Source organism: Bactrocera neohumeralis, unplaced genomic scaffold, assembly GCF_024586455.1.
Source record: "Bactrocera neohumeralis isolate Rockhampton unplaced genomic scaffold, APGP_CSIRO_Bneo_wtdbg2-racon-allhic-juicebox.fasta_v2 cluster09, whole genome shotgun sequence".
Lineage (NCBI taxonomy): Eukaryota > Metazoa > Arthropoda > Insecta > Diptera > Tephritidae > Bactrocera > Bactrocera neohumeralis.
The window spans coordinates 7,716,375-7,737,911 of record NW_026089622.1 but is presented as its reverse complement, the minus strand read 5'-3'; the positions used below and the strand labels follow the sequence as shown (position 1 = coordinate 7,737,911).

Genomic DNA, 21,537 nt, shown 5'->3' with positions numbered 1-21,537 from the left:
TTTCTGCCGCCAAACCTAACGGCAGAAATACAACCTCTCGACCAAGGAATTATTCAAAATGTAAAAACAAAATATAGATCAAAAATGATGCTTTCTCTGATAACACACCTTGACGAATGCAACAATGTAAGTGAGTTGTCGAAAAGAATTTCTGTTTTGGATGCTATTCGATGGTTGGTTTCTTCCTGGTACGAATTAGACCCTCTTGTGATAAGAAAATGCTTTCAGCATGCTGGATTTCCTTGCCACGATTTACTGGAATGTCCACGGCAAGAAAATCTGAATTATGGAAGTTTGATAAATCACAACTATCCTGAACAAATTCGAAATGAATTAGTATCGCCCATAGTTGTCGAAAATATGGAAAAATCGATAGATATACATGAACAGGTGGGTGATTCCCATCAAACTATTTTTAAAAACGTGGTAGAGGATTTAAAACACATCTCCCAATTCGCTGTAACAGTGTCGGGAACTGTTCATAATTATTTTGTAGATTCTAGCTACTTTTTTGAAGCAGGATTTTGAGCTTTTTTTACAGCTGATTCCTATAAACCACCCATTTGAGGAGCGCTTGGGGATTTTTTTTTTTTTTGTTTGCAATATCTTATTATTTATTGAATCTGCTATGTATTTTAAAAGCCTAACAATAAGTTATAAAATCTTAAATCTATTTAAAAACTAGACAAGCTCAAGCAAGTGTTTGAGCTGTTTTGGTGATACGTTGCTCCTTAGTACGCAGGCATATCTCTTCTTTTAAGGCGTGTTTGATCGCAGGAATGTACCAAAGCATTAGCCAAAGGGTTTGGGTGATCTCGGAGTTTAGATATATATTTAATTCTGCTGTCTTCTACTTCTTTCTTTACCATAGAAATACCTAGGTCTTTATGGATATTTTCATTACGCATGTACCATGGTGAACACGTGATTGTTTTAAGCATTTTTGATTGGAACCTTTGTATTATATCAATATTAGTTGCACAGGTCGTACCCCACAGTTGAATGCCATACATCCAAATCGGCTTTATGACCGCATTATATAAAAGCACTTTGTTGTCTAGGCTAAGTTTGGAGTTTTTATTTAAAAGCCAATTTAAATTTGCAGCTCTTATCTTCATGCAAGTTATTTTACTAGATATGTGTTTTCTCCATGTAAGTCTTCTATCTAGATGAATACCAAGATAAGTTACTACGTTGGCTTGAGGTACTAAAATATTGTTCATTTTTACTGGTACTTGTACTTTTTTAGGTCTTAGTGAAAACGTAACATGCTTGCATTTTTGTTCATTCACATTTATACGCCAGTTGGCTAGCCATTCTTCGACAGACCTTAAGTGCTCGGCTAATATTCTTGATGCTATTATGTGGCATTTATTACGGCTCACTAAAGCTGTGTCATCCGCAAAAGTTGAGGTCAATATACTATTAGCTGTAGGAAGATCTGCAGTATATATGATGTATAGAGTTGGGCCTAAAACACTACCCTGGGGTACACCAGCCCTTATCTGTCGTTCGTCAGATATGAAATCTCCCACTTTTACCATAAATTGTCTATTTTTTAAATAAGACTCCAATGTTTTATACAATTCTAAAGATAGAATTTTTTTAATCTTATACAAACGGCCTTCATGCCATACCTTATCAAATGCCTGAGCCACGTCTAGAAATAAAGCTGAACAGTACTCTCTGTGCTCAAATGCTTTTCTTATTTCGTTAGTAATTCTATTTACTTGCTCTATCGTGCTATGTTTTTCACGAAACCCGAATTGGTGCGTTGGTATTATATTATTTCGTGGAGGAAAGGAGATGATAGTAACACTTTTTCAAATATTTTAGAAAGGCAGGGTAGAAGACTGATTGGTCTGTATGAAGACGGCTGTGTTAAGTCTTTCCCAGGTTTATCTATCAAGATAATCTGCGACTTTTTCCATGAATTAGGATAGTATCCAAGATTAAGAATTGCACTGAAGAGCAAAGAGAGCACTTCTACAGCAATACTTGGTAACTCAATTAGCATTTCTGGGGTAATATTATCGTGTCCTGGTGACTTTTTGGTTTAAGTTCTTTTATTATTCTAATAATTTTAGTAGGTGAAGTCTTAAAAGACTCGAGTGACTCGTTACCTGGGTTGGGTAAGCTGGACAACTCGAAGTTGTTCTTTGGGCAATTTGGTTGAAATACCTTTTCTAGGTGATTTGCAAAACAATTAGCCTTTTCCTCGTCACTACGAGCCCAATTTCCGCCCATGTCTCGTATAGGCATGTTGGAGTTAGTTGGTGGCTTCAGGAACTTTTGGGCTTTCCAAAGAGAATTTTGCTTGCTTGAAGTTGGACACAGCTTCTTTATATACATTTCGGTATTGGATTCTTCCTCACGTTTAAGCGCTTTTTTTAATTTACGTACAGCTGATTTCAATTGAAGCTGAGTGGAAGGGGAGCGATTTATCTGCCATTCACGCCTTGCACGCCTTTTTTCGTTTACAAGCTTTTCTATTTCTCTGTTAGTAATTTTTCTGGCACCAAGCGGCTTATAGTTTTTGTTTGGTGTTGCTAAGACGGCTGCTTTAGTTATTATATCATTGAGTTCTTCTATGCTTTCGTCAATATCTCTTCCTGTATTTATTTTGTACTCAACATTAATGTGGCTACTCACGTATTTTTTATATTTTAGCCAATTCGTTTTATAAGAAGTTAATCCCACTTTTGGATTAACGAATATGGGTTGTTCACATAACTTTATTAGTACAGGAGAGTGATCAGAAGATAGATCAGTACATGTATCAACTGTTATAAGCGATTTATCAATATTTTTGATTACAGCGAAATCAATTAAATCTGGTATTTTTTTACGATCACTAGGCCAATATGTCGGCTTACCAGGAGATATTACGTCAAGGTTAGTAACAGTGGACAGTATATGGCTGTCAGATTTAAGTCCCCGCAGCGATTTTTTATAGTTATTGTTGTAGCTTGTAATTGCGCTGTGGCATAAGATTCTGATGTGTGGTGATTTAACCGTTTTCTAACCAACACTGCTGTTCCACCATGTGCCTTTGCATCTGGGTGATTTGTAACATAGATTCTAAATCCAGGTATAAAGAAATTGTTTTTATTCGTAGGATGCGTTTCTGACAAAAGCATGACATCTATATTATTTTCATCAAGAAATATAATAAGCTCCAATTTATGTTGGCATTCTATATACAAATATTCAATACAGTCATTTTTTACTTAAAAAAGTTTGCAACATTTGGTTTTGTGATTTGATTATCTCTTGAATCATATTTTGCATTGAAGCCATAAATTGTGTCATACATTGGGTAAGGTTGAAAATCATAGTTTCAACGCTTCCATTTGGTTGGTTTTGGGGCAATTGCATTTGTGCAGTATTGCCTTTCACCACGTTTGCATAGCTTCCTTGTGTAGCATTGTCTTTAGGATTAACTGGTTTTGAAATGTGGACGGGGATTTCAATATTTTCAATAGATGGAATATTCATCATTTGGTTACGACGTGCTTGGATGCCCTGTGACAACTTCAATTTTAGATCTTTGTATACAGGGCAACCCCTGTAGTTAGCAGTGTGGTTTCCTCCACAATTGCTGCATTTTTTATTTAAATCCTCTTTTTTAAGAGTACATTTTGAAGTTGGATGTAGATCACCACATACTACACAGACACTTCGTAGAGTGCAACATGCTTTCGTGTGTCCATACTCTTGGCAGTTTGTACATTGTACTGGACCATTTCTCTTGTGTGGTTCCTCAACGGTGATTCTGCGATGGAGAAGATATTTTAAATTGTAAATCGGGTTTATTTCATTTTTCTTTAATTTGTTAGAATCTGGCATCAATTCTATTTTGAACATTGGTTGTGGGACTTTGTTCCTGTTAAAAATATTTACTACTGATTTAATGCTAAAACCACCTTCTTCTAGTGCTTCTCTAACGTCGTTAGAGTCTACCGAAGACTCTATACCTTTTATGACAACAACTAGGCCTTTTGAGCTCTTCAGTTGGTAAGAGTAGTAATTCTTGTTATTATTTGATAGGAATTTTACAATTTCCATGATACTTTTTTCGGTGTATGTTTGAATTTTTGTTTCATCTATGTTACCTTTTTTCTCAAGGGCACAATGTGGAAATTGTTTGTGCCTATTATATTGCTCATTTTTGAAACAAGCGCATTTGAGCTACGCTCACGCAAATAGATTGGAGGGGGTTTGGCATTCACGACCGTGGTGGTACCCTTTGCTTCGTCGTTAAGCTCTTTGTTTAGTAAGGCAAATCTGTTGCCATTAAGAATTTCTGGCTTTTTGGTGTTTGGTGTGTTTGCTTGAAATTTTTTGGTATTGACCGCTGTTTTAATAGGACTCAATTTCCTTTTTACATTAATGTAGCGATCAATACCAGTCTGAACTGATGGCCCTTTTTTGCTTGGTACATTCTCACCTTGCATTTTATTTTCCTTCGCTGTCCGGGTGCTTGCTGGTACCTGCATAGTGGCTGCTGTCAGTGGATTTGTTGTTGCCCGATTGCTGTTCACTGCTGACTGCGCTTGCTTAGTCTCTCTTACATCTGATCGCTGCGATGACTCATCATCGCCGTTACATTTGTTTTTGCTAGGAGTTACTTTTGTTGGCTCGACAAAACTGAAGTAGGCACTTATGGAATGCCTACGGTTTTGCGGTTGAGGCTGCGAAGCACTCATTATTGGTTGTTTTTGTTTTGTTTTTTGTTTTTATATCGGGTGATTTTTTAAGAGCTTGATAACTTTTTTTAAAAAAAAAACGCATAAAATTTGCAAAATCTCATCGGTTCTTTATTTGAAACGTTAGATTGGTTCATGACATTTACTTTTTGAAGATAATTTCATTTAAATGTTGACCGCGGCTGCGTCTTAGGTGGTCCATTCGGAAAGTCCAATTTTGGGTAACTTTTTCGAGCATTTCGGCCGGAATAGCCCGAATTTCTTCGGAAATGTTGTCTTCCAAAGCTGGAATAGTTGCTGGCTTATTTCTGTAGACTTTAGACTTGACGTAGCCCCACAAAAAATAGTCTAAAGGCGTTAAATCGCATGATCTTTGGTGGCCAACTTACGGGTCCATTTCTTGAGATGAATTGTTCTCCGAAGTTTTCCCTCAAAATGGCCATAGAATCGCGAGCTGTGTGGCATGTAGCGCCATCTTGTTGAAACCACATGTCAACCAAGTTCAGTTCTTCCATTTTTGGCAACAAAAGTTTGTTAGCATCGAACGATAGCGATCGCCATTCACCGTAACGTTGCGTCCAACAGCATCTTTGAAAAATACGGTCCAATGATTCCACCAGCGTACAAACCACACCAAACAGTGCATTTTTCGGGATGCATGGGCAGTTCTTGAACGGCTTCTGGTTGCTCTTCACCCCAAATGCGGCAATTTTGCTTATTTACGTAGCCATTCAACCAGAAATGAGCCTCATCGCTGAACAAAATTTGTCGATAAAAAAGCGGATTTTCTGCCAACTTTTCTAGGGCCCATTCACTGAAAATTCGACGTTGTGGCAGATCGTTCGGCTTCAGTTCTTGCACGAGCTGTATTTTATACGGTTTTACACCAAGATCTTTGCGTAAAATCTTCCATGTGGTCGAATAACACAAACCCAATTGCTGCGAACGGCGACGAATCGACATTTCACGGTCTTCAGCCACACTCTCAGAAACAGACGCAATATTCTCTTCTGTACGCACTGTACGCATTCGTGTGGTTGGTCTAATGTCCAATAAAGTAAACTGAGTGCGAAACTTGGTCACAATCGCATTAATTGTTTGCTCACTTGGTCGATTATGTAGACCATAAATCGGACGTAAAGCGCGAAACACATTTCGAACCGAACACTGATTTTGGTAATAAAATTCAATGATTTGCAAGCGTTGCTCGTTAGTAAGTCTATTCATGATGAAATGTCAAAGCATACTGAGCATCTTTCTCTTTGACACCATGTCTGAAATCCCACGTGATCTGTCAAATACTAATGCATGAAAATCCTAACCTCAAAAAAATCACCCGATATATTTGTTTTGTGCACTATTTGGCACAATTCCGATTTCTTTGGCGCCGCGATTTGAAGGTACCGTTGGAAAGAGGAAGTCCTCCTGATTAAAAAATATGTAGGGTTATAGGTACCGCAAACGCTTAGTTTACGAGATATTCGAACTTAAAGTTCAAAAATTCCCAAAATTCGAGCATTTCAACAAGCTATTTTACCGCATTAAACACACTTTACTCATATTTTTCACTTCAAATTAATTAATTTAAACTATAAACTTTTAAATAAATCCACATTTTACACTTTTAACAGTTTTTTTACCGAAGAAATCTTTATTTTAAAAATTACATTTTACACTCGTAGTGAACATCATGTGTGTGCTAAAATTACGACGAAATGGAGCGCTGCCATGTGATAATAAGGAAATTCGCTGAAATGCCTTTTTTCCCAAAAATTCCTCTATCCATTTATATGGATATGTTCTTTAATTAAATTTAATAAACAAATATGTAATATAATATACTAATATTATATAATAATATTATATAATAATATTTAACCATTTTGTAATGAAAACTCAAACTTTGTTTGAATATTAGTGCAAGATAACCAAAAAATATAACCACTTTATAACGAAACTCAATATATTTTTTTTATTTTAACGCAGAAAGGAGTACTATGCGAAAGTGCTTCAGTGACCCCGGGTATTCGCTCGACCAGGGTTATTTTTTTAAAGCGCGGCCGAAGGCCGCCAATGCAGAAAGGAGTACTACGCGAAAGTACTTCAGTCACCCCGGATATTCGCTCGACCAGGGTTATTTTTTTAAAGCGCGGCCGAAGGCCGCCAACGCAAAAGGTGTACTACGCGAAAGTATTTCAGTCAGCCCGGGTATTCGCTCGACCAAGGTTATTTTTTTAAAGCGCGGCCGAAGGCCGCCAACGCAGAAAGGAGTACTACGCAAAAGTACTACAGTTACCCCGGGTATTCGCTCGACCAGGGTTATTTTTTTAAAGCGCGGCCGAAGGCCGCCAACGCAGAAAGGAGTACTACGCGAAAGTACTTCAGTCACCCCGATATGATATAAATTTTACAATATTATTATAGATTTTTCTTATTTATTTTTATTAAACATAAATCGCATATTATACATATACTTACATATGTATAGTATATATATGTATACATATGTATATATACATATGTATATAAACAAAGAAAAATCGTTAAGAATCCTACAAATTTGGTGTTTGAGATGTGGCAACGCTCGTTTTCCTCATAATTGTAAACAATCTAGCCTTTGCAACGATGAGTGTTCTAAGTGATTTTTAAATTAATAAATATAGATAAAATATTACAAAATAAAAGTGAAATGTGAACTTATTTCAATCTTTAGAATGTATACTTAAATATAACAAGAGAAAAATGTGAAAAAATTTAGAGAAACATAGAGAAATAACATGTTTTCTTAGTGCAAATTTTTGAATTTTGAAACGTGAATATTTCAAAAAATATTAGTTATTTTTACATTATTTTCGGATATTCCTCCTCTGGAGAAGCTACCCTATCCGCACATACCCCATTTATATGGAAATTCGGTTTTTTACCCCGCCGCCAAAGTAATCGGAATCGTGCCCACTATTTGCTAATGTTAATTATTAGAAGTTTGTGTGCACTGTTTTTTATTTGTTTGTTTGTTTTTATTTATTATTATTGTTTGCTTACGAATCACGGAGCGAATTCAAAAAACACGTCCGTACACTTTGAACACTGACAGGGGAATCTCGAATTAATTGCCAACTAATACCTTGGGGAGTATATATTTGTAAAATCTCAGAAGAGACTTGTTTGATAAAATCCACTAACTTCTTTTCAGTGACTTTTTGGATTCCAATGAAAGTTTTACCATTATCGCTCATCAGTCGCGTCGTCCGACGAAGGGAACAAATGCGGTGAGAAAAGCCTCCTTTGTTAGATTCGCACACAGCTCGAGTTGCATTGCTTTTGTCGTAAAACAGACAAAGACAGCCACATAGCCTTTCATTAGGCTGGTGGATCTTAGCATGGACGCCTTTATCTGAAAAGGCCCACCAAAATCGACACCTGTAATTTTGAAAAGCAGAGCGAAGTTCCAGTGTTACGGTGGAAGTGCTACCATAATCTGTGTTCGCAACTTCTGTTTGTGCATAGTGCAGATCTTGTACATGAAAATTCATATATTCTATTTACTATCATTTTTCGATATTCTGGTGCAATTATATTATATTGCGCATAGGCGTTTTTGGCCAAGAATCGGGAGATTCTCTCAACTTTCGGGGGCCATTCCACCAGAGGGTGGAGGTGGGAAGGTGCAGCGGCTTACACCCTCTTGTACCTAAATCGGCAGGATGGTCAGCACTGGCTACGTGACGCCAAGTGGCTGATCCCACTAGGTCAAGTATTTGTGACGAACGATTAACGATCTTCCATGCGTGTGGTGGTTTTCCAACTAAGCTAGAACAATTTCAGAATTGGACCAGATTTGCAATCTGTATTTATTCATGTTTAAGGTGATCGGCACCATGAAAATTAATTTTGCGAGTGGTTAGGCGCCAGAGAGGTCAAGTCGAGGTAGACTTAGCGTTTTTAAAGGAGCCACCTTAGCTTTTGCTACTAACAAGTGGCTTGTGGTGGCGCTATCGCTTTTTGCGCTCAGTGGAACAGTATTCCTTCTCAGAGGTGTCACAGAAGCAGTGTAATTCGACCTTGCGTTGTCGTCGATATCGTCTAAATTGCTCGCGAACTTGTTCGTCCCAGTGTACCATCTAGCCATAATTCTTGTATAAAAATTTTCACTTTTATCGTGTATCGGGAAATTAGGGCACTGGGGCAGATTTTATTGGAGTTTTGTACTACTCTTCCGCCCATTCCCGTAATTCCAAAATTGGCTAATTTTGTAGGCAGTTGTAGCCTATTTTGTACCCTAGACGCTACAAATGATCGTTGAGATCCTTGGTCTATTAAAGTCAAGGTATAGTTTAAACATTTCTACCCGGTGTTCGATGGAGACGACTGCTGTGGGTAGTAGTACCCTACTGTGATTTTCGCTATATAGCGTTTGGGATTTTAACGCCTTTGAGCAGTGTGGTGCTTCTTGGTAGTTTTCTGTATTTGTTGTTGCAACGAAACCTGTTGCTGTTGTACGTTTGCGCTGTTTGCTGGTAAGCTGGAAAAATTTGCTATATGTGGCATTGAATGATGTTGTTTATGGCAATAAACGCAATTAAATTTAGTTTCACAGTCTTTAGGCATGTGCGCATGTGATAAGCAGTTTGTGCTAAGTATGTTTGACTTTACAAAATATTTTCGGTCAAGTATATTTAATTTTTTAAAATTTATTATAAGATTTAAGTTTATGCCCCCCTGTGCATAGTTTGCTTGACGATTGTTTGTACTGTTCAGATGGGAACGTTTGATTTTTGAAGAAGCTTCTATAAGTATTTAAATTGTTGCTGCTTCTGGCTTGGGGTCTTTTGAAGCTTCTAAGGTGCTTAAGGTCATGGGAAATACCTTTTGGCTTAGTTATCTTTTTATCCACCCTTTCGGCGATTGCATACTGGATGGTTAGGAAATCTTTCATTTGTTGCCATGTGGGGCGTTTTTTCCTTGATGACAGAGATTGCTCCCATAGCTATAACGATTTTCTGGTAATGCGGCGGTGCATATATTTACCAGAATTGGATCGTAATTCTCTGTGGGAATGTTTTGTGGATTGAAGTTTCATATAGGTATTCTTCACTTGTTGCTTATCTACCAGTATTCGTTCGTTTTCGTATCTTGATTTCAGAGCTTCCCAAGCCATATGGAAATTGTCGTCATTACGATGACACCAGCTTGACACCAGCTCGACCATTTGTTTTGTATCGGAGATAATACAGCTTTTGCGTATTTGATAATTTTGGAAGGTCATACTTGCTCGATTAAGTTGTGCAGCTCGAATTATTTTCTCCAAGAGTAGATTGAAGAACTCGCACGAAAAGGAGTCGCCCTGTCTGGAAACTCGTTTGGTACGAACGGCTCGAAGAGGTCCTTCCCGATCCTGACGGGTTTTTTGGTGTTGCTCAACGTCAGCTTACACAGCCGTATAAGTTTTGCGGGGATACCAAATTCAGACATCGTGGCATAAAGGCAGCTGCTTTTCGTGCTGTCGAAAGCAGCTTTGAAATCGGCGAAGAGGTGGTGTGTGTCGATTCTCCTTTCACGGGTATCTGGACGGTTGTTGATTTTCCAGGTCTAAAGCCACACTGATAAGGTCCAATCAGTTTGTTGACGGTGGGCTTTAATCTTTCACACAATACGCTCGATAGAACCTTATATGCGATGTTGAGGAGACTAATCCCACGGTAGTTGGCGCAGATTGTGGGGTCACCTTTCTTATGGATTGGGCATAGCACACTTAAATTCTAATCGTTGGACATGCTTTCGTCCGACCATATTTTACAAAGAAGCTGATGCATGCTCCTTATCAGTTCTTCGCCGTCGTGTGTGAATAGCTCGGCCGGCAATCCATCGGCCCCCGCCGCTTTGTTGTTCTTCAGACAGGTAATTGCTATTCGAACTTCTTCATGGTCGGACAATGGAGCGTCTGCTCCATCGTCATCGATTGGGGAAACGGCTTCGCCTTCTCCTGGCGTTGTACTTTCACTGCCATTCAGCAGGCTGGAGAAGTGTTCCCTACATAACTTTAGTATGCTCTAGGTATGAGTCGCTAGATACCCTCTGGGGTTCTACAAGAATATGCTTCGATCTTAAAACCTTTTGTTTGTCGCCGATTCTTTTTGTAGAATTTTCGAACATGACCTCTGTCGGCCAGATTCTCAAGCTCTTCATACTCACGCATTTCGGCCTCTCTCTTTTTCTGTCTTCAAATGCACTTCGCTTGCTTCTTCAAGTCTCGCTATTTATGCCATCCCGCACGTATTGATGATGTCGATTTTACCGTTGCAAGGTAGGCAGTCTCTCCGATGCGACACGGCACTTCTCATCGTACCAGCTGTTCTTTTGCATTTTCATAAAACCTATGGTTTCGGTTGCAGCTGTACGTAAGGAGTTTGAAATGCCGTCCCACAGTTCCCTTATACCGAGTTGTTGACGAGTGCTTTCAGAGAGCAGGAGTGCAAGCCGAGTAGTAAATCGATCGGCAGACTGTTGTGATTGCAGGTTCTCAACATCGAGCCTTCCTTGCGTTTGCTGACGTGCATTTTTTGCTGCACAGAGGCGGGTGCGAATCGTGGCTGCAACAACTTAGTGGTCCGAGTCGATGTTAAGACATCGGAGCGTACGCACGTCTAGAACACTGGAGACATGTCTTCCGTCTATCACAACATGATTGATCTGGTTGGTGGTTTTTCGTTCCAGAAACAGCCGGGAAGCTTGATGAATTTTCTTATGGTGAAATCCAGTACTACAGATAATCATATTTCGGGCCCTGGCTAAATCGATCAGCCTCAAACCATGTGGGGATGCTTCCTCGTGGATACTTAATTTACCGACCGTAGTGCCAAAGATACCTTTCTTGCCCACCCTCGCGTTAAAATCACAGCTGTCATATGAGGCATCTTTGGCCACATCCTCCTTCTCTTCCGTCGGGCCTCAAATCGTAATCCTTATTTAGTTTGCATTGGTCGTCATCAGAAGGGGTGTTTCTCTTCCAGGCTTTTTGTTCCTTTTCATTTGGGGCGTTTTTTACGTGGCATTTCGCAAACAACATTGTCGAGGGGATGTTTCGCCTTTTCATTTCAGCTCGTCTTCAAACGGATGTCCTTAGGCTGCCCAGAGGATACTTGGTCAAAGACCGCAAGTCGTGAGCCATATGTAAAAGAATCGTTTCTAGCCACTCCCAAGAGAACTTTCCTCACTTGCGTGAACTTCTACACATGATTCCATCCATCCAAGCAAAATAAACAAATGCTTACACAGGACATACATAGATAATAGGTTGTCAAAAAAGTCTTGCGGTATTTTCGCCAGTTTTATTCGTTGCATCGGGTCATGCTGTACCTTTTTGGAAACCTCATTTCACGCGCTAACATGCGCTTGATTGATTGTCGTTTCTTTTAAGTCGTTCGTGAGTTATAGCGTCGCAAACATGGAGCAAAATAAAGAGAAAATACGGCATATTTTACAGTACTACTACGATATAGGCAAAAATGCAGCTCAAGCCGCCAATAAAATTTGTGAAGTTGATGGACCCGATACAGTTTCCATTTCCACCGCACAACGATGGTTTCAACGTTCTCGTTCTGGTGTAGAGGTGGTGGATGCGCCACGGTCCGGAAGGCCTGTCGTCGAAAATTGCGATAAAATCGCTGAATTGGTCGAAAGAGACCGGCATAGTAGCAGCCGTAGCATCGGTCAAGAGCTGGGCATGAGTCATCAAAAATTCATTTCAATTTGTAGTCTCTATCAGACCTTACCGCTGGTGGGGGAAATGAGTCTTTCACTGAGCTGAGAATTATTCATTCTAATTTTTATTTTCAAATTTCAAAACTTTATATACTATTTTTCAGAATATTCTAAATAACTAAATACATGTGCATATGTGTATGTTTATTTGTACATATGTATGTTGCGTATTGTTTTAACATATGTTATGTGGCCTTGGGTTTGTTTTCATGTACAAGCAGTTGCTTAAATGTATTCTGAGAACCCATCATATGCAAACATCTTATCCTTAGTAATTATGTTTGTGTTATTGTCTGTTGAATGCTATTGTTTTGCATGGCAATGGATATGTGTATGTATGTGCAACATATTTTAACATAAATATCTAATATTAGTGGACTGTATGCTTTATATATTTAGAATTACATATTTCCTATCTTTCTTTATTCATTATGTAAAATATATAAAAGTTCGAAATATATTATTGTAGTCTGTCCGTTGGTAGCAACGAACATGTTCAATTTTGAACATTATCCCGGGCGGCAAAAGTGACTTCTGGAAAAAGTGACCACAGCTTGTGATCCTGTCATGTTCGTCAACTAAGTGACGTTCACAATGACTATGCGCCTTCCCGCATTCCTTCAAATTCGTTACAAGGGTATCCTGTCGACATTTCCTCTTTCACATCGGACGACCTTTGATGTGACGCTTCTTTTTTTGTACCTTAGTATTTTCCTCCTGACTGCTTTCGTCTTTCGGTGATTGTTGTATGTGATTTGTTGGCAGACATCCCATCCGTTTCTTCTTTTTGGCTTTTGGATTTACTATTGCTAGGGTTAGATGAAGTATAAGGAGTTGTCGTAACATTTCTGATGTTATCTTTATGTGTAGTTCTCCTTTTCGTTGTCAAAATCGTGTCCTCAAGGTTCTCTTTAACTGTATGTTGAACGTATCTTTTGCTGAATTTATCTCGCCTGTCGGTTTTCTCGTACATTGTTTGCTCTGGTGTGAAGTTTTTGTAAGTCTGGTTTGGTTGTATTGTTTTACAGCCTACGTGGCGTCACTGTTTGCTCTGGTGTGAAGTTTTTGTAAGTCTGGTTTGGTTGTATTGTTTTACAGACTACGTGGCTTCAATTGGATATTCCAAGCGTAGCCAGGTCCTTCTCCACCTGGTCCTTCCAACGGAGTGGAGGCCTTCCTCTTCCTCTGCTTCTCCCGGCGCGTACTGCGTCGAAAACTTTCAGAGCTGGAGTGTTTTCATCCATTCGGACAACATGACCTAGCCAGCGTAGCCGCTGTCTTTTAATTCGCTGAACTATGTCAATGTCGTCATATATCTCGTACAGCTCTTCGTTCCATCGAATGCGATATTCGGCGTGGCCAATAGGCAAAGCACAATAAATCTTTCGCAGAACTTTTCTCTCGAAAACTCGCAACGTCGGCTCATCAGTTGTTGTCATCGTCCAAGCCTCTGCGCCATATAGCAGGACGGGAATTATGAGTGACTTATAGAGTTTGGTTTTTGTTCGTCGAGAGAGGACCTTACTTCTCAATTGCCTGCTCAGTCCGAAGTAGCACCTGTTGGCAAGAGTTATCCTGCGTTGGATTTCCAGGCTTACATTGTTGGTGGTGTTTACGCTGGTTCCCAGATAGACGAAATTATCTACCACTTCAAAGTTATGACTGTCAACAGTGACGTGAGAGCCAAGTCGCGTGTGCGACGACTGTTTGTTTGATGACAGGAGATATTTCGTCTTGCCCTCGTTCACTGCCAGACCCATCTGCTTTGCTTCCTTGTCCAGTCTGGAGAAAACATAACTAACCGCGCGGGTGTTGAGGCCGATGATATTAATATCTCTTATAGAAGATGGTACCTTCTCTATTTAGTTCTGCAGCTCGAACTATTTTCACCAGAAGCGGGTTAAAGAAGTCGCACGATAGGGATGCGCCTTGTCTGAAACCTCGTTTGGTATCGAACGGCTCGGAGGGGTCCTTCCCGATCCTGACGGAGCTTTTTGTGTTGCTCAACGTCAGTTTACACAGCCGTATTAGTTTTGCGGGGATACCAAATTCAGACATCGCGGCATAAAGGCGGCAAAAAAAGCTTTGAAATCGACGAAGAGGTGGTGTGTGTATTTTCCAAGATTTGGCGCATAGTGAATATCTGGTCGGTTGTTGATTTTCCAGGTCTAAAGCCACACTGATAAGGCCCATACAGTTTTTTGACAGTGGGCTTTAATCTTTCACACAATACGCTCGATAGAACCTTATATGCGATGTTGAGGAGGCTTATCCCACGGTAGTTGGCGCAGATTGTGGGGTCTCCCTTTTTGTGGATTGGGCATAGCACACTTATTACATATTTTACAAAGAAGCTAATGCATGCTCCTTATCAGTTCTTCGCCGCCGTGTTTGAATAGCTCGGCCGGCAATCCATCGGCCCCCACCGCTTTGTTGTTCTTCAGACGAGTAATTGCTGTTCGAACTTCTTCATGGTCGGGCAATGGAACCTGTGCTCCATCGTCATCGTTTGGTGAATCGGGTTCGCCTTCTCCTGGCGTTGTGCATTCACTGCCATTCAGCAGGCTGGAGAAGTGTTCCCTCCATAATTTAAGTATGCTCTAGGCATCGGTGACTAGATCACCTTTGGGGGTTCTACAAGATTATGCCCCGGTTCCTTCTGTAAGCTGCCGCATTTTTTCGTAGAATTTTCGAGCAATACCCCGGTCGGCCAGCTTATCAAGCTCTTCATACTCACGCATTTCGGCCTCTCTCTTTTTCTGTCTGAAAATGTGCCTCGATAGCTTCTTCAAGTCTCGCTATTTATGCCATCCCGCACGTGTTGTGGTCGATCGTAACGTTGCGAGGTAGTCAGTCTGTTTTCTCTCCGCTGCGACACGGCACTCCCCGTCGTAACAGCTGTTCTTTTGCACTTTCCGAAAACCAATGGTTTCAGTTGCAGCTGTACGTAAGGAGTTTGAAATCCCGTCCCACAGTTCCCTTATACCGAGTTGTTGACGAGTGTTCTCAGAGAGCAGGAGTGCAAGCCGAGTAGAAAATCGTTTGGCTGTCTGTTGCGATTGCAGTTTCTCGACGTGGAACCTTCCTTGTATTTGGTGGCGTGCGTTTTTTGCTGCACAGAGGCGGATGCGGATCTTGGCTGCAACAAGATAGGTGGTCCGAGTTGATGTTAGGACCTCAGAGCGTACGCACATCTAAACCACTGCAGACGTGTCTTCCGTCTATCACAACATGATCGATCTGGTTGGTGGTTTTGCGATCCGGAGACAGCCAGGTTTCTTGATGTATCTTCTTATACTGGAACCTAGTACTACAGATAACCATATTTCGGGCCCCGGCGAAGCCGGTCAGCCTCAACCCATTTGGGGATGTTTCCTGGTGGAGGCTGAATTTACCGACTGTAAAGCGCGCTCCAAGCGCTCATAGAAGGCATCTTTGGTCACATCGTCCTTCTCATCCGTCGGAGCGTGGGCGCAGATCAGCGATATGTTGAAGAACCTCGCTTTGATGCGGATTGTGGCTAGACGTTCATTCACCGGAGTGAATGACAGTACTCGGCGACGGAGTCTCTCTCCCACCACGAATCCCACACCAAACTTGCGCTCCTTTATATGGCCACTGTAGTAAATGCCACAAGGACCTACTCGTCTCTGTCCTTGTCCCGTCCATCGCATTTCGTGGACGGCGGTGATGTCAGCCTTTATTTGCACGAGCACATCAACCAGCTGGGCAGCGGCACCTTCCCAATTAAGGGACCGAACATTCCAGGTGCATGCCCTCAAATCGTAGTCCTTATTTCGTTTGTGATGGTCGTCATCAAAAGGGGGGGTCTCTCATCCGAGGCTGTCGTTTAGTTTTCGTTGGTACTGTTTTTTACGTGGCGGGTCCCAAACTCAGCGCACAACCCTATGTAGGGGTATTTCGCCTTCTCACTTTAGCTCGCCTTTAAACGGATGTTCTTAGGCTACCCAGAGGATACTTGGTCAAAGACCGAAAGTCGTGAGCTGCTTGAGTCATATGCAAAAGAATCGTTTCTGGCCACTCCCAAGTGATTAGCGATCAGAGACTTTCCTCACTTGCGTGAACTTCTACACATGACTCCATCCTCCAATTATTAATTAACTTGCTTAATAAAAAAACATTGTGACTCAAATCCTACAGACAGAAGTACAAAACATAATTCAATCCTTCCTAACAATAGTTAAAATCCTGACTTTATAGACCAGACAATAGATGAACGATATAGAAATTACATAAATGAAATGGACAAAATCCCCTATGTATGCTTAGGAGCGTTATCCTGCATAAAAGTCCATCGAAGGGGCATGCAACTGAAAGCAAATGGTTTAATTTCGTTCGTCGATATGTATGCAAGTACATACAAAGTGTGTTCCAAAAAAAAAAACAGGCCTTTAGAATATAGCGCCCTCTGGTGGCGCCATCTATATGTCTGGTGCGTTAGAATCTGTTATCTTCATCGATTGTCCACTGAGAATTTCATGACATTTCATTGATTGGAAATTAAGTTATTTCGTTTTAAGTGTCAGTATGCTTGTGCTATCTGTGAAAATGAGCTTCGAACAAAGAGCCAACTTTAAATACCAACATACCACAACACTAAGCCTACCGACAATTCTTATATACTTATTCCTACCTCGCGCAGTCAAATCGACAGGTAATTAAAAGAAGTTATCGATTTTATAATTCAAATCAGATAACTGTTTATTTATTGCTAAATGTGTATTAAATAAAAAAATTTCATGAAGTTTCGTCCAAATTTTTTTCGGCTAACTTTTCTACACTGTCAAAGTAATGTAATTTGATTTATACAGTTTGCTTGAAAATCTAGCCATTTTATCTTTTCTTTCTTTGGCTAACTGTGGCAATTCTCTTTTGTTGCCACGATATGATGCACTCGTGAAAAAATTATCCGTTTCGTCAGCATCCTGTAAAAAGATCCATCAGGTTTAGGAAAACGAACTCCCCAAGGGTCATTGAACAGTCTCTCCGTTCATTCTTTCCCAAATAGGGTAACCCACTTATTATGTACTGACTATTTACGTCACACGCCAACCAGAACTCTGTTCCAAATTTGTACATCTAGTCTTCGACAAAAACAACTGCTCGTCAACAGCAATATATGCACCAGGTTTATAATAATTTTGTGAGTTTTCAATAAATCGATTCCATATTTATTGGCTTGTAAACGCTGACTTCTTTCGCTCTTCTTATCAAATCGTGTAAACTTTATAGTTTCAGTAAAGTCGTTTCGGCTCATTGTTTTCGAAAAAAAGCGGGACCCCAATTTTTATTCGACAAATAAGACATATCCAAATTTTTTGCCTCATATGCGCCACGAGCAAATAGCAAAGCAATGAATGCATCTACTTTTAATGCTTTTAGCTCCCACTTAGTCCCTAACACTATAAATGTTTCTTCTTCTGTACATTTTATAATATGATGCATTATACGCTGATCAATGATAAGAGTAAATGCCGTCTTCATTTTTCTATTGAAACCGGCGCTGAGATAATTACAACACATTTTACTCTGAGACAACTGTATAATATTTTCACACTGGTCTTACTAACCTACCTAGGTAGGCAGGTCACATAACAAATTTTTCTTGGAAAATGGAAAATAATAACTAAAACTGAATAATGAAGAAAATATTATATGCATATTCCAATAATTTTCATACAGTTTGATAACGATGTTATAACATTTAAAAATGTGAAAGTTTTACAAAAGTTTGAAAACAGTCAATTTTATCGGTACTGGTAGGTATAGTGTTAATATAACTATTTGTGCAAAATTGTATCTCGATATTCATTGGTGCTTGATTTTTGTACTGGAAAGCGAGATGCAATTTATATTTGTATTTTATGAAAAGTATGTGCGTTTCCATATAGAACCATATGGGCGTTCAGTTACGCCCATCTGGAGATAAATGACTTTGTTTAAAAGTTATCGGTGCCACGCGCAGCACTTCAGTTTAGTACCGGCTCCTATACTTTCAGTTAACTTTATACCGTATTTACATACATACATATATGGGTTAATATATGTATTAGTTATATTAACGAAATTCGTAAAACATATCTTGTGTGTGTTTTTTTGCCAAAAGTGGATAAAATCTGATGAACACCATACAACATAATACAACATGTACATATATACATATGTATATATTAGGTATGCAAGATTTTCAAACATTCTGCTGATTTTACTCGTATTCATATCAATACGTGAGATTTCTTAATAAAACATTGTCAATGGCCTTTTTGGTAATAAAGAATAGTGAAGCTAAAACTTAATAAAATCTGTTCAACATTACCCCTTCCTTCTGCAGGACTAAAGAAATCCCTGTGTGTCTTTCAGTGCTGCAGTTAGAACGTTATACGCGCACATAACGAAATTTCAGCTCGGGGTAGTATTGAACCGATTTACACATTTTTAGCATAAACACATATTATTACCAGTAAAAGATGGTCTTGGAATTGTAATAATATTACTCCTATACTGACAGATATACCATATTTAGTGTAAAGCAATCTGCACGTTCGAAAATATTTAGATTTATTAGGAATATGGGGGCTTATACTATGTTCGGACCGACATTGAAAACATGTTTTCGTGGGAAAAAATGGTTTTCGCACGAAAACTTGTGTTTTCGTCCATGTAAAATCTGTCAAACGAAAACACAGTTTTCGCTGAAAACTACTTGAAAACTTACATTCCACTCATTATAATCGGTGCCTGCTCTAGTTTAATCGATTTTTTTTTGGAAGAAATATTTTGCCGGCCCTAAATTGTAACTTGATATTTGTTTACATTCCGTATAAAAATACAGCTGTCACTTGATATTAATTTCAAAAAATGGAAAAACAAAAATATAAGAAAAGAAGCTGTTGGAGTGATAGGGTAGAAGCCCTACTAATTAAATTGTGGCAGAGCAAAATAAGTGCTTTTCGCGGTCCTAGGAAAAACAACCACATAGTGGAGGAAATGGCAATGGAGTTGCAGCAACAAGGTGTGCATTTCACGGCGAGTGAAATAAAATCGAAAATGCACAATCTTTCACAGAGATATAGGTATGTAATTAAATAAAAGTAAGGAGAAATAGCGTTTTTACATATATATCATGTTTTACAGGAAAGAGAAGACAGCAGTTGGGTCAACTGGCGGTTCTCCCTCGCAGTGGCCACTTTATGATAAAATGAGAGCCGTACTGTCGCCGCACGTCAGTTACAACACCGAGGGCTTAGTGGAGGAAAGTTTTCAAAGTAAGAAACATTTGTTTTGTAATTCAATATATTATATATATTTACATACATATATAATTACATTTTTAAAAAGGTTCTACTAACTCCGAACCACTCCAAATTTCGGTGTAAACGGCTGCGTCTTCTACATTTGTTGCTGCATCTCCATAGTCATCACCGGTTTGCCTACCATCGCCCTCAGCGATGTCGATGTCGCCAACCGATACTTCTTCGCTACCAGTACCGTCTCCCGAGCCGAGTGATTCTATTAATAAAATAAGGAATCATTTTCAGAGCACCATATTAAAAAAATTTGAACAAATTGAAAAACAGCTCGAGAAAGCAAGTCAGGAATACATTGAAACCAGTAAAGAAATTAAGGACTTAACAAAAAGAATGGTTGAAAACGACAATAAAAAAACCGAAATGATGGAACAATATATAAAAGATTCTAAAGAAACAAATGAACGATTACTTCAATTTCTAAATAAATAAAAAAAATTAATGAATATAATTGTTTTCTGTTTAATAATATATGTTTAACGTTGATATGTATTAGTTTTTATATGGAAAATAAAATTGAATTTTGTTTTGTGCGTACAACTTTATCTTTGACTTAATGTACATATATTTAATTGTGTAAAATGTAGATATTGCGATACAATATGCACAAGTACTTACCAAAATATGTACAAAGTGCTGTCCGAATCATTTCTCCATTAATTGGGTCGTCAGATGCATACGAAATATCACACGGATTCTGGCGTCTAGTCTCCAACTCTTCCAAAGCGTGTACCCATTTAGCGTTTAGCGTGTCGTTGTTATCATTTAACAAGTAAGGAAGGGCTAAGTTCGGGTGTCACCGAACATTTTATACTCTCGCATGATAAAGTGATAATCGAGATTTCATTATCAGTCATTTACATATTTCTCAAATACCGTATTTGTGTAAAGTTTTATTCCGCTATCATCATTGGTTCCTAATGTATATATTATACAGAGAAGGCATCAGCGTTATTTCGTACATGTCATCAGGGTGTTAAGAAAATATTATATAACGAATTTCATTGAAATCGGTGAAGTAATTCCTGAGATATGGTTTTTGGTCCATAAGTGGGCGACGCCACGTCCATTTTCAATTAAAAAAAAGCATAGGCGCAGTTTCCTTCCGCCATTTTTTCCGTACAATTTAGTGCTTCTGACATTTTTTGTTAGTCGGTTAACGCACTTTTAGTGATTTTCAACATAACCTATGTATGGGAGGTGGGCGTGGTTATTATCCTATTTCTTCCATTTTTGAACTGTATATGGAAATACCTGAAGAAAACGACTCTATAGAGTTTGGTTGGCATAGCTATAGTAGTTTCCGAGATATGTACAAAAAACTTAGTAGGGGGCGGGGCCACGCCCACTTTTCCAAAAAAATTACGTCCAAATATGCCCCTCCCTAGTGCAACCCTTTGTGCCAAATTTCACTTTAATTGGCAGTTCGCCAATTTGCCCATCTTCGAACTTAACCTTCTTATGGAGCCAAGAAATACATGTACAAAGTTTCATCATGATAACTCAATTTTTATTCAAGTTACAGCTTGCACGGACGGACGGACGGACAGACAGACATCCGGATTTCAACTCTATTCGTCACCCTGATCACTTTCGTATATATAACCCTATATATAATCCTATATCTGACTCTTTTAATTTTAGGACTTACAAACAATCGTTTGTGAACAAAACTATAATACTCTCCTTAGCAACTTTGTTGCGAGAGTATAAAAAATCGTAAAGGACGCAACATGCTT

The 21,537-nt window shown here is 39.2% G+C and overlaps 2 protein-coding genes and 1 long non-coding RNA gene across 5 annotated transcripts in view; 2 read left to right on the top strand and 1 right to left on the bottom strand.

The window, feature by feature from the left end:
- The window catches only part of LOC126764475 (tyrosine kinase receptor Cad96Ca), a 244,431-nt gene that overhangs the window by 111,889 nt on the left and 111,005 nt on the right, over positions 1-21,537 (top strand). The window lies entirely within an intron of this gene.
- Positions 19,300-19,916, top strand: LOC126764507 (uncharacterized). Its single transcript, XM_050482214.1, has 3 exons — positions 19,300-19,564; positions 19,626-19,756; positions 19,830-19,916. Exons 1-3 carry the CDS (start codon positions 19,350-19,352, stop codon positions 19,865-19,867), a joined length of 384 nt encoding a protein of 127 aa, XP_050338171.1. The 5' UTR covers positions 19,300-19,349; the 3' UTR covers positions 19,868-19,916.
- LOC126764526 (uncharacterized) lies at positions 19,767-21,537 on the bottom strand. The gene is made up of 2 exons (XR_007668046.1): positions 20,417-21,537; positions 19,767-20,000 (listed from the first exon to the last, which is right to left on the bottom strand). It is a non-coding gene; the product is annotated as an uncharacterized LOC126764526 (long non-coding RNA).

Coding starts and splice junctions, on each gene's coding strand:
- LOC126764507 (XM_050482214.1), top strand. CDS start 19,350: ATGGAAAAACAAAAATATAAGAAAAGAAGCTGTTGGAGTGATAGGGTA. Junction 19,565..19,625: donor AATCTTTCACAGAGATATAG/GTATGTAATTAA, acceptor CATGTTTTACAG/GAAAGAGAAGACAGCAGTTG. Junction 19,757..19,829: donor AGTGGAGGAAAGTTTTCAAA/GTAAGAAACATT, acceptor ATTTTTAAAAAG/GTTCTACTAACTCCGAACCA.